The sequence below is a fragment of the Lissotriton vulgaris genome, chromosome 9, assembly GCF_964263255.1.
Source record: "Lissotriton vulgaris chromosome 9, aLisVul1.2, whole genome shotgun sequence".
NCBI classification, from domain to species: domain Eukaryota; kingdom Metazoa; phylum Chordata; class Amphibia; order Caudata; family Salamandridae; genus Lissotriton; species Lissotriton vulgaris.
The window spans coordinates 626,134,452-626,148,052 of record NC_141697.1 but is presented as its reverse complement, the minus strand read 5'-3'; the positions used below and the strand labels follow the sequence as shown (position 1 = coordinate 626,148,052).

The 13,601-nt window shown below is 38.7% G+C and overlaps 1 protein-coding gene across 2 annotated transcripts in view; it reads right to left on the bottom strand.

Annotated features, from left to right (window-relative positions):
- Positions 1 to 13,601, bottom strand: part of LOC147691984 (cytochrome P450 2G1-like) — a 339,761-nt gene that overhangs the window by 44,872 nt on the left and 281,288 nt on the right. For both annotated transcript variants that reach the window (XR_015299981.1, XM_086938274.1), the window contains exon 7: positions 1,310 to 1,497. Coding sequence is in view for 1 of the 2 variants with exons in the window: in XM_086938274.1 (XP_086794400.1) it covers positions 1,310 to 1,497 (188 nt within the window). In the remaining variant the exon portion in view is untranslated. The remainder of the gene's footprint in view (positions 1 to 1,309; positions 1,498 to 13,601) is intronic.

Sequence of the window (13,601 nt, the reverse complement as noted above, 5' to 3'; positions counted from 1 at the left end):
GATTTTAAGAGTACATCTCCAAGTGCCCACACATTTTGGTGAAAACTGAGAGGTGAATTGTGAAAAACAACGTTTTCCCAATTAGTAAGGCTCTTTCACTTGCAGATAAATCTCTTTCATTGAGATCATTGCTTCTCAGTTGAGAACTCCAAATGTGGTAGATTTTCCGCTGACACCTTGAAAGAGGAGGAGAGGCATGATGGACTAGGTTAGGGAAAATTTAGAATGCCTCATATATGGTGGTAGAAAATTCTCTGTATTTCAGGGACAATGTTTCTTGGCATCAGTGAAACAAACTGTCACCTCAGGACTTTGTTTTACTAAAATAAAATATATACCAAGAGAGGCCATAAAATATGATGCCTGCTTGTAATAGTGGTGTGCCTTCTGTGCATCCTCCAAACAAACGAATGCATAGAAGGCAATGAGATAATTGTCAAGCAGGGAGACGCTCAGTTATGATGGGCAGTCCCCAGCCAGGTAGTGAAAGCCAGGGCCTCCACTTACCTCTCAGGCTGGGTAACCAACTGTCAAGATTCATATGGTATTCTAAATGCTAAAGTCTGTGAAACTGTAAAACTCAACATGTAATGTGTTTGCTCGCAACAAGTAATAAATAATGTATCCTTCATGTATGGCATACAGAAGCAAGCTCACACAAATCTGAATGAAGAAATCAATGGTGTGTTTCGCATTTTTAATATAATTTAATATCTTATAATATCATTTCTCTCTTCTGAGTCTCTGACCACAGGTTGTAGTAGGGTTAGCCAAAATAGCTAGTGCTCACCCGAGTTCACCAGGTTGTAGACTGGTAGAAAAGCACATGAAAGTATATTTCTGTTTGCCACATCCCAACACTAGACCCCTTATCATACTTATAATAGACTGCTTAATAATTAGGGAGCCACTAGAATGCTGTTTCCATCTGTATCATGTCTGCTAACAAGATATATGAGTGAATGCAGAAGTGGGTGTCAAAGTATTGCATATTTTTTGGTAGCTGTCCCAATACATCACTCCCTTATATGAACCCCTGAACCATTTTCTTTAAAAACGTTCCACAATTTCTGAATCAGGAGAATGAGTGACATGTTTGATGCTCATTCTCAGGCAATCCCAAATCTCTTCATTGATCACTAACAAAGGATTCAACAACTAGCTATTATGAATATAGCAGGCCAATGGATATTCAATTGAGACCAGCAAATCTTTCACCTTCATAACATTTTCTAATTTGACCAAAGATCAGTTTTCAGAACACAATTCTAAGGCACTCCTTCTTTCTTACTCATTGTGTCATTTGTACCTTTGGAATGGTGTAGCCCCTAAAAGATGTGTCTCGGGTCACAGAATGTATTACATTCAATGGGATGATATCAATAAAGCGCTGGATCTCGTGGATTACAGCTTCAGTGTATGACATCTTGCTTCGGTCTTCCATACAAGGTAGGCGGCTTTGACCAATCACACTGTCAATCTCCTGGTGCACTTTTTCTGTTTGGAAAACAAATACATCTGTAAATGTCAATGTTTGTTTTTTTCTCAGTTATTCTTACTCTAGTTATGACAAAAAACAAACATCCCTTTATAGTCATAGGCTGTTGGTTGTTATGTAGAAACAGTGCACTGATGATACCTAAATATTCTATACATGGTATTGAAACATTTAGTAGTAACAAATGGGCCAAGGAGAGCCTTTGGGCCAAATTAACACCATTCAATGTCATTCAAATTATTGACAAATCAACTTTATAACTGACTAGACACCAACTCACACCTTGTGCTTGTATTTTTTTGACTCACTAGCTTCAACTAATCTTACTTAATATATACCTCTTAGCGTGACACTAATCACTGAAGACTACACTATCTGGATGCATCTTTTTTTGCAAATTTATTTCATGTGTTTGCCATGTAAAATCAGACGATGAAAAGATTCAAAGCAGTTTGTTATCTACTTACCTTTGATATATTCCATCATGATACTAACATCTAAAGAAAATGTGCTATCCACATGACTTTCTTCTATCCCTGTGCATTGATTTGTCTCAATCATCAGTAAAAAAACTTGACCATTTAATTATAAGAAACGCCACCTTCAAAAATGAAGGCAAGAGTGATCCGGCTTCTTTCTCTTTTGACACTTCAAGTTAATAAGAATAAACTGCGTATGCATCTTGCAATCAATTGTCCAAACAAAGTATGTATTCCTTCATAAAATGCTTACACCTTTCCCAATATACTTTTTGTTTCTTAGTGGTTTCATTTCTATGATAGCATGGACATTTGCATGTTTCAACAAACCTGGGCTGTTTGAGACATTTAATAGACACCATGATTTATAGTATTTAGGCTAGCCAGTAACTTATTAGTGGTCCAGAAGAAGAGCAAATATATGGATTAAAGTAGATCTTAACGGCAAGGCATAGGTGTTTCAGGCTGGTTATATGGATGTACAGTATCGTACTCTCATGTTTTCTACAAGATTTTAAATTCAATTACCCAAATTAATTTGAATAGTAATAGACTTCTAAACAAGAAATAGTCTCTTACATAAGGTACTCTAGGCACCTTGTTAAGCTGTTGAAACACCACGCCGAAGGCGCGCCTAAGGCAAGCCCGTCTGTGCCCGTCCACGCCAAGACCGCGACAAGCGCAGGAAACCCTGTCCCAACTTCCTCATACATCAGGTACCTTCCGACCGACCTTCTCCTACTTCGTGGTACTAACCATTGCTCTTGCAAACTTGACTTACCAACCCTCTCTGGTTCGTTCAGCTGCCGGCATTGCCGCTGGTCCTCCACCTACAGCCCAGCCCAGGTACTCTCCCCTCTATCCCCCCCCCAAGGATTCCCGACCGCCCTTCAAAGGTGGTTTGATTAATGCCCGCTCTATGTGCAAACATAGCCAAGACATACACGACCTTATCCTTGACTACGACCTTGACTGTCTCATGATAACTGAAACCTGGCTAACGGAAGACAGCAATCCGGACATAGCCATTGCCCTTCCCCAGGGTTTCTCCTTCTTCAGACATGACAGACTCAAAGGAAGAGGAGGTGGAGTAGCCATCATATTGAAAAACATCTTTACATGTCATACGTTCAACCTAGACCCATTAAGAGACACAGAAGGTCTTGGTTTTTTGATCAAAATCAGTGAATCCTCCTCCTTCTCAGGGGGCCTGATGTACCGCCCACCGGGCATTGCTTCAGAATTTCTTGACTCACTGGACGACGCTCTTGGACACTTCTTACTTAGATATCCCCATTTCACCCTTCTTGGAGATTTCAATCTACACCTGGAGTCCAAATCTGACTCTAAAACAAACAACTTTCTCCAAACCCTCGAAATATTTAACCTCCAGCAAAATGTCCTACAGCCTACTCACTCACTAGGACATACTCTCGACGGGGTCTGCACTAACTTCCCACCTCTCACCACCTTACCTCCTGTTCCCCAAATATGGACTGATCACAGCTTGATCCTGTTCCATATTAAAAACGCACGCCCACTCACCTTCAGTAAAACGAAACCTCACTCTGACAATTCCGTCAACTGGAAAAAGGTTCAAGATAATCTTATCCTCAACCCCATCCTCCAATCCCAGGCCCCCACGCTATCTGGTAACATCGAACTTGACGCTGACCTCTTTCAAAGCTGGATTTCACATGAAATCAAAACTCGGAACCCCTCCAAACGTCCATGCACTAGCCACAAAAAAGCTAAAACCAACTCCCCTTGGTTCACCCAAGATCTAGCTACTTCCCATCTACTGTGTAGAAAAGCAGAGCGAAAATGGCGCAGAACATATGATAAAAACGACCGTCTCTCTTACATCCAACTTAGGAAAAATTACCTCACAAATATCAAATCTGCCAAAAAATACTTCTATGTCAACGCCATCAACGAGTCCGGTCAAAAACAAAAAACATTGTTCTTAATAGTAAAATCATTCACACAGCCCAAAGCACTCCTACCCGATATCCCTCCATCCCAAGACCTGTGTGACAAGATATCAGACTACTTTGAGGACAAAATTGTCTCCATCCAAAGAAATTTCCCTCCCCCACAAACCACTCCTGGCTCTATCACTCCTTCCCATCCGGAGACTCCAGCTTGTAGCCTTAAGATCTTCTCCCCTGTCTCCCTGGCTCTAACCAAAGAAGTCATCCTAGCTTGCAAGTCTGGCTCTCCGTCTGACCCCTGCCCTCCTAAAATCCTTCACCAACTCATCGACGTGGTTACCCCAACAATTAACGAGATAGTTAATTCGTCGCTCCGCACCGGATCTGTCCCCCACCTGTGGAAAAGAGGTATAGTCAAACCTCTTATGAAGAAGGCCAACAAATCCCCCTCGGACCTGACCAATCTTCGTCCGATTTCACTTCTCCCAGCTCTTGGAAAAATAACCGAACAGCTTGTCTACAGAGAACTTAAATGTTACCTAGAAACTCATAACTTACTCCATCCACAACAATCTGGTTTCCGCCCCAAACACTCGACGGAATAAGCTCTGATCGAACTGTCAGATACAATCAAGATGCTACAAGATCAGAGGAAGAATGCTATTCTCATTCTTCTCGATCTCACTGCGGCATTCGATACCATCTCCCACTCCATTCTGATCAGCAGATTGTTGGACATATGGATTTCAGAAACCGCCCTATCCTGGATAACATCATTTCTCACCGCCAGGTCCCAAACAGTTGCGCTTGGCCCTTTCCATTCCAAAAAAAAGAAGGTTTCCTCTGGGGTACCTCAGGGGTCCATCCTCAGTCCCCTCCTTTTCAATATCTACCTCATCCCTCTTTTATCCCTGATTGAATCATTCGGCATACCGGTAACATCGTATGCCGATGATACACAACTCATTGTGCCTCTAGAGGATAATTCAACCAAGGCAGAGCTCAACCGCAAAAACTGCTTGACAGCGGTTTTTAAATGGATGAACACTAACCACCTTAGGTGTAACTCCAGCAAAACCGAGATCCTTCCTATAGGAAAGAATACCTCCTTCTGCCCATCCCTCTGGTGGCCGGATGATTCAGTGGCTCCTCCCCAAACCGTATCAACAGCCAGGAATCTTGGCATCCTATTCGATTCTGACCTATCATTCAACCAGCATGCCAGGGCTGTCGCTGGCCGATGCTTTGAATTAATAAAATCGATGAAAAAGTTCTTCGACTTCCTCCCACTTGATGCCAGGAAAACAGTTACAGTAGCTCTTATAATTTCACGCTTGGACTACTGTAACGGTCTCCTTGCGGGAGCAAAAAAGGCAACCCTGAACAAGCTTCAAAGTGTTCTTCACACAGCCGCCAGATTGGTTCTAAAACTTCCCCGTAAATCACCCATTTCTGCAGCCCTAAAATCCCATCACTGGCTCCCCCTCCATAAAAGAATACTCTTCAAGGGTACACAGTCAAAATATCGAGTTGGAAATATCGACCTACCATAATATCGAGTCTGAAATATCGAAGGAGCATAATATCGAAGGCAAGAATATCGTTGGACAGAATATCGACCCAAGGTAAGTAATATCGAAATACTTAATATCGATGTAAGTAATATCGAAGTCAGTAATATCGATAGCACATATATCGATGTCACTAATTTCGATGACACTAATATCGATATTTGTATTATTTTATAGTTTTTTATTATGTATGTGTTATATGTTTAATTAAAGTATTTAAAATAATTACTATTATATGTGTATACATTTTCTATAATAATATAAAAATTTATAAGTAAATTTTATGTTTTAGTACCGGAGCGGGTTGTGGGTTTATAGGGGAATAGGGTGGGAAGTAATTTAATTATGGTAAGGTGATTAATAATTAGTAGGATTAATGAATTAATTATAATTATTTGCTAATTAATATTGATTAATTGGGAAAAAAATTAATTGATTAATTGATGTATATTGTCTGTAGCAGTATGTGGGTTTATAGGGGAATAGGGTGGGGAGTAATTTAATAATAATTAATTAATTAATATATGTTTTTAAATATTTATAAATAATTAATTGGCAAATAATTAATATTAATTAGTTAATTAATTAATATAATTTTGTACATATTTTAAATTAGTAATTAATTGGTAATTAAATAATATTAATTAGTTAATTACATTAATTAGAGTAATTTATTTATATATATAATTTTTAGTTACTGTTAATTAATTAATTGGGGAAAAATTATATTAATTATTAAATTATATTAATTACAGCTAATGTGCTAATATATTTACTTTATTGTTATTGTTATTAATTGCTAATTAAATAATATTAATTAAGTTTGGGTAAAGGAGTATTTTTAGGGTTCAGGGTCAGTTTTGGGTTTTGGGGTAAAGGGGTATTTTTAGTGTTCAGGGTCAGTTTTGGGTTTTTGGGTAAAGGGTTTTTTTTAGTGTTCAGGGTCAGTTTTCAGTTCTTGGGTAAAGGGGTATTTTTAGGGTTTAGGGTCAGTTTTCAGTTTTTGGGTAAAGGGGTATTTTTAGGGTTCAGGGTCAGTTTTCAGTTCTTGGGTAAAGGGGTATTTTTAGAGTTCAGGGTCAGTTTTCAGTTCTTGGGTAAAGGGGTATTTTTAGGATTTAGGGTCAGTTTTCAGTTTTTGGGTAAAGGGGTATTTTTAGCGTTTAGGGTCAGTTTTCAGTTTTTGGGTAAAGGGGTATTTTTAGGGTTCAGGGTCAGTTTTCAGTTCTTGGGTAAAGGGGAATTTTTAGGGTTCATGGTCAGTTTTCAGTTCTTGGGTAAAGGGGTATTTTTAGTGTTCAGGGTCAGTTTTCAGTTCTTGGGTAAAGGGGTATTTTTTGGGTTCAGGGTCAGTTTTCAGTTTTTGGGTAAAGGGGTATTTTTAGGGTTCAGGGTCAGTTTTCAGTTTTTGGTTAAAGGGGTATTTTTTGGGTTCAGGGTCAGTTTTTAGTTTTTGGGTAAAGGGGTATTTTTAGGGTTCAGGGTCAGTTTTCAGTTCTTGGGTAAAGGGTGTTTTTTGGGTTCAGGGTCAGTTTTCCCTACTGTTGCACTCTCTGGAGTGGGAATAGTAATTTTATCCCTACGCTATCAAACGCTTTCACTACTGTTGCACTCTCTGGAGTAGGAATAGTAACTTTTTACCCTTACACTATCCAATGTTTTATATAATTAATTGTTAAAATATCTAATGTTTATTTTATTTTTTATATTACTTACATTTTATTTATGTTATTGTTTTATGTTTGTAAATGTATTAGTAAATTAGAATATATTTCATTAATTTATAAATTAGTAAAATAATTATTAATACTTATTGTTCAGTACATATATATTATATATTTACTGTATATATTTAATTAATGTATTATTAATATAAATGTATTATTTATTAATTTTAAACATTATTAGATACTTTTAAATATGTATATTTTAGTTATTAGTGTTATATACTTAATTTTACATTTATATATTAAAAGAAAAAAAATCGATATTTTTAACATCGATATTTTTTACATCGATATTATTTTTTCGATATTTTTGTACTTACCATGTTGTAGATAGGATGTCGATATTTTTGCCCTCGATATTGTTGACTCGATATTCTTGTAGGTCGATATTTCTGCAGTCGAAATTCTGTCAGTGATCCCTCTTCAAGATACTGATTGTTGCCTTTCGAGCTTTTAACAAATCAGGTCCAAAATACCTCACCAGACGCTTTCCCCACTACAACCCCAGTCGATCCCTCCGTTCTTCCCAGGATAACCTCATCCTCACCGCCAGGTACAACTTGAAGACCAAAGGTGGAAAAACCTTAAGTTGCCTTACCAATAAAGCCTGGAACAACATGCCCAAATATCTGAGACAACAATCTCACGAAAAGCCTTTCAGAAAACTCTTAAAAACCTGGATTTTTAACCTTTCGGACGACTACACTAAAGCAGCCATCTAATGTTCATACCGTCACCATGACTGGCCTATCAGGAATTTCAGCGCCAAGATGCTCCCTCCGGAGCGAACGCTGCGCTTTAGAAATACCCCCACAAAATATACAAATATACTAGAGGTGCACCAATGGCTATTCTAGCTGGACATTTTCTTTGTCAATGTAAACGTCTGTCTGTTGTAGGCAAAATTATCTTGTTTAAATGTTGTGGTATCCTCCAAACGCAGGCCATGTGATCAGTTTCACTCATTCTTTAAAAATCGAATGTATCTGAATTTACAAGAAGGCCTAGATGCCTGTAATGGAAAATCAATGTCCGACCTGCCTCTGCCATTATACCATATTTGGAGAAACCATACAGATATATTCATTGAAGTTTCACAATGTTTTAGGATAATTTACATGAATATTGCAAAAGTACAGAGAGTGTATACAGTTCCTAAGTTCCCAAGGGTTGACCCTCCCTAGGTGAGATTTGATCCATTAATACCATAGAGGTTCAAATTAATGAATCCTCCAATTACAAATGTCTGGTTCCTCTTCATGATAAGATCACAGAAATTGCTATGAATCTTAAAATAAAATCAATTTTTCTAAATGATGATATAAAAACATAGGGTACAAAGTAACAAATATTGAAATCAATAGGCTGGCAAACAATATTGCAGTGCAAAATCAGACTAGTCATGTCAATGATGAAGCCAATTATATTACTAATGTTGACAAGAAAGAACTGTAAAAATCTTATATATGAGAAGATAGCACACTGGGAAATTAAAAACGGGGACACTCTCTCAGATGGCTTTTCTTGTCAGAGCCCCATGAATACTGATGTTTAGTTGCTGATCCGACCCCTTGTATAGCCCTTCAGCACTGTGGTCCATATTGCAAGCAAGATTTGGTTTTACCAATATGGTCCTCTCTATCCCATCCTTGGGCTATGGTTGAACAAATATCTGTCTAGAATACATGTTCTCTTTCTCAGTATCCAATGGAATTAAGTTATATTATCATGTTTACTCTGAAGTAAGTCAATACACCACTAACATGCTGAAATTTGATACAGCCCAATTTGATTGGTTTTCCAGCCCAGAATCAACATAATTAACCTGGCATGCAAGTTAATCATTCCTATTGACAAATGTCGGAAATTAAGAGGGGGCTATGTGTCTGTACTATTTAACAATTGACAGCCTTCAATAGATGAATTCTAACCTCAGAACCTCATTCTAGCTGGGGCCACCAAGGTTAAGGCAGATCAAATTGCAGGTACAGGCAGGTCTAGTGTAGCAGGTCAACTGGGAACCTGCAGCAAGACCCCTGGAGCTTGTTGTGTACCTGCAGTTCCAAACAGGAGGTCAATCATCTGACCCTCGGAGTCACATCAGCCTGGGATGAAGGGTGCAGGTTCAGTCATCCTTCTCAGGCAGCAGGGCAGACCTCAAGCAGCAGTGTAGTCCACAGGCAGCATGGAAGGTCTTCTTCCCTAGTATCCACTTCTCCAAGAGTGTACTGAAAAGTGGGTCTGAGGGTCTCTCTTTTATATCTGGTCCCTATATGGAAGTGGAATAGATGTTTGGAGTCTTCCCCCAACAGATGTGTCTGGAAATTCCTGCCTGTGAAGGCACAAACGGCTAGTGTGAAGTCGTTTGTTTGTGAGCTGAGGCAGTGTCTCGAAGTGCAAGTGTTATAAAGTAACACTTGTCCCTCATCAGAACATATAATACATCATTTAATGGGAAAACAATTATGCCCATGTATGTTGTCCATTAGACAGATTTAAATCATTTTTATGAAACATTATCATTAAATAGGTGGGGGAAAACACAAACAGCAATCAGTTAAATCAACTGGGAGACTCTGGCACTAGCATGTGACAGAAATCAAAAAATGGTTAGTCACAATTCAGAACAGTACTTCTGTCCTTTATTTCCTATAAACATTACAGTAGAGTCAAGCTGCAAGAGTCAACGATGTTTTGATCCTTACAAAATTATAGGATCATCAGCAGGACATTAGAAATTCACGCCTGAAAATTGTATAAGCAATGAGAAAGAGAAGAGAAGAAAATAGAAAAAACAAAAAATGTGTTGACAACTGTTAAAATTCGTAAATGTGAGCACTCTATGCACATATTCCCTTGTATAAGTACCCGAAACCCCCTCTCATATGTACATAGCAATTCTCTGTGAAATGACAAAATGTTTTAAATTGTGGGACCGCTACTTTCTGGTCCTTTTTGTTCTTCCTCTTAAGTCAGGGTGACTAATATCCACTTTCAACATGTCCACCGTTTATCCATAATTTCTGAGGGCACATTTGTCTCGGTCCCACCTCTCTTTCCCAGCCCTCATGCCATTCCTCTTCATCAGAACTGCTTCAGATAGCGCCGCCGCTTGCACTATTGTGACAGCGGGAGCAAATGAGATTGCTGCTACTACTCATTTATTAGTCTTCATTTCGACCGATTTGATCATAAAAGACAAGAATATTTACATCATCACAGAGTACATATAAAAAATCTCGTCGAAGACTATACATGTAATTTAATTATTTGTAATAGAAGGACAACAATTTAAAACAATTTAAAATGGAATGTAGGCTAAAAAGACAATTCATACAATAATCAACATCAACTGGCCCCAATACAAATATATAAATGTTGCAATTTTTTAAATAAATATATATAAAACAGTATATAACAATACTATAAAACTAAGCAGAAGACAGACCATTAGTAAAAACTGTCGCAGTCTGCTAGTTTTCGGCCTTTTGACGTATTCTTCACGCCCACCCCAGGAACTTCGCTATAGCTATCACAATAGCCTCTTGGGTTCTAGTCTTAAGTAGTCTTAGCACGGTGTTGCTTGACCTAGTACCAAGATTCTGACATAATGGTTTAAGCCATTTTCTCCATTGCGAACAGTAGTCTGGACAAGCAAAAAATATGTGGGGAATTGTTTCGTCCTTACTCTGACAAAATTGGCACTTCCTTTCATGGGAAGGGTGCCAGGTCTTGGTGAAAACTTTGGTTGGCAGTGTTCCTATCCGGAACTGAAAATAACGTTTTCTATCTATTGGCCTCGTTATAAAATCCCAGAATTCTTCATATAGTGGTTCCGGCTTGTGGTCCAGAAAAGAACTGGTCAGTGAAGGAGACCTGGATTGGCTCAAAATACCAGATCTAACCATAGACTAGTATGCATCTTTAAATGTTTTTTTAGAGGGAAAAGTATTGTGAACTGGATCTTCCCAGAGATGCCTCATGCCCATGTCCACCAGGGATCTTTTGACCTGTTGTAGCCAGCTGATCTTATGGGAAGTATTGAGTCCTCTGATGTCCAAAAGAGTTGAGGCATAATGGGCCAGCTCCGGAGGGGACCAACGCCTTCTCCAGTAGGCCAATGGTTTGAACCTAGCAACCTCTGTCAGCGAATGGCTCCCCATATCAAAATATAAAGGAGTAAGAGGAGTAATCTGGGGGAGTCCAACTAAACCTCGTAAAAAACCTTTCTGGGACTGGGCTAATGAAGACAGATTTTTGAACCCCCAGAGTTCTGCCCCTTACAGAATGGAAACCATAACCTTAACATGATAAATCTTAGGTGCATGCCCAACGGGTTTTGTCTGGGAGAGCTTATGTTCTTTCAAATTCACCCCTGCTATCTGTGAGTGTTTAAGCGCCATTATTTCTATTTGGGGCTTCCAGTCTAACTTAATATTTACTCCTAAATAGGTAAACAAATCAGTTTGCTCTAAATACTCTTTGTTCATAACCACCCTTGACTTGATGGCTTTATGGTTATGTAACACCATAAATTTGGTCTTTTCCACGTTTACCAATAACTCCTGTTCATGGCAGAATATCTCAAAATGCAACAGGGCTTTCTGCAGCCCGGTTTGCGTTTTGGACAAGATTAAAGTATTGTCTGCGATCATGAGTATGGGTACTTTGCTACCTGCAACAGAGGGAGTATCGGTTGGGTAATCAGAAAAATAACTAACCACACCGTTTATAAAAAGTGAAAACAGGGTTGGAGCCAGCCTGCATCCTTGGCGTACCCCTTTTGAGATTGGACATTTAGGGATAGTATTTCCTCGAGCACCCCATCAAACCTGCGCATAGTTTGATTCATGCAATTTAACCACCAGCTGCAGAAGTTCAGGGGGGATCCCTAGATCTCCCAATACGGCCTAGAGCTTAATTCTCAGGACCGGATCGAAAGCTGCTTTGAGATCTACAAAAGTGGCATAAATAGTTCCACAGGCTAGCAATACAACACACCAATAGATTAATACAAAATAAAAGACTTGGTCTATCGTGCCTATCGAGGTCCTAAAGCCTGCTTGAAAAGGGGAAAGTATGTTATTCTCTGTTATCCATATCTGGATTCTGTTCAGAATAAGTCTGGCCATGATCTTTTGAGTGGAATCGATCAGGCTGATAGGCCTGTAGTTGTTGAGGCTGGAACAGTCCCCCTTTTTATAAATAGGGAGGATTTCTGCCTCATGCCAGGAATAGATGCTCCGCTGGCAATCGCATTTGCAAGAAACAAAATGTGCCTAAACCAAGTCCCTTTATCAAATAAAATATAAATCCACTGGGACACAGTCAGGACCGGGTGCCCTACCTTTTGGTGCTGAGGTCACAGCGGTTTCACGTCCCTTAAAGAGAATTTTACCGGAGTCATTACACTTGGGACTATGAATGGAGATGTGTTCTCAGCTACAGCGAATTGTTGTTCAAAAAAAGATACCCAATGGTCTGGGGCAATGTGATTTGACGGGACACCTCCTTGGACCCCTCTGCCCCATTTAACAAGCTGCCAAAATGATTGTGAGTTGTTCATTTAACTTGCATGCAAAAGTTCCTGCCACCTTTGTTCATTCCTTGCCTTTTTTACCAATTGTTGTGTGATTTTATACTGCTTGCTTATCCTATCTACATCATTAGATTTTATGGCCCTCGGCCTTATTGTACCAATGGTCATGCATTAAAAGCAGTCTCTTAGGGGTTTTATAAGGTTTAGTAAAAAACCACCTAATATTTTCAAACATAGTCTCATGAATGTGTGTGATTTTACCAAAGATTTCCTCCTCGCTATCAAATTTTTCAAGGAGAGCTAATGTATTTGACACCTCTGCATTCATGCTTATGAGAGAGCTTTCATTTTCAATTACAGGTGACTATTTGACCCTCCTCAGGATATATGATGTTAGCACGCATACTTTTAGCACGCATACCATTACCACACATTTTTTACAACGCAGGACCTTTTACAACGAATACCTTTACAACGCATTACACTACAACGCAGACACTATTACAACGCATACCATTACAACGTAAGTATAGGTAAGTATATAATATTTTTAAATAATGTAATTAATAATTATTTAAATATTTTAATTAATTATTAAATATTTTAATATTACATATTTTAATTAATTATATTAATTTTTATTTAATAATTTGTAAATATATATGTTAAAAATACCCCTGTACCCCAAAACCCAAACCCAACCCTGAACCCTAAAAATACCCCTGTACCCCAAAACCCAAACCCAGCCCTGAACCCTAAAAGTACCCCTGTACCCCAAAACCCAAACCCAGCCCTGAAACCTAAAAATACCCCTGTACCCCAAAACCCAAACCCAGCCCTGAAACCTAAAAAT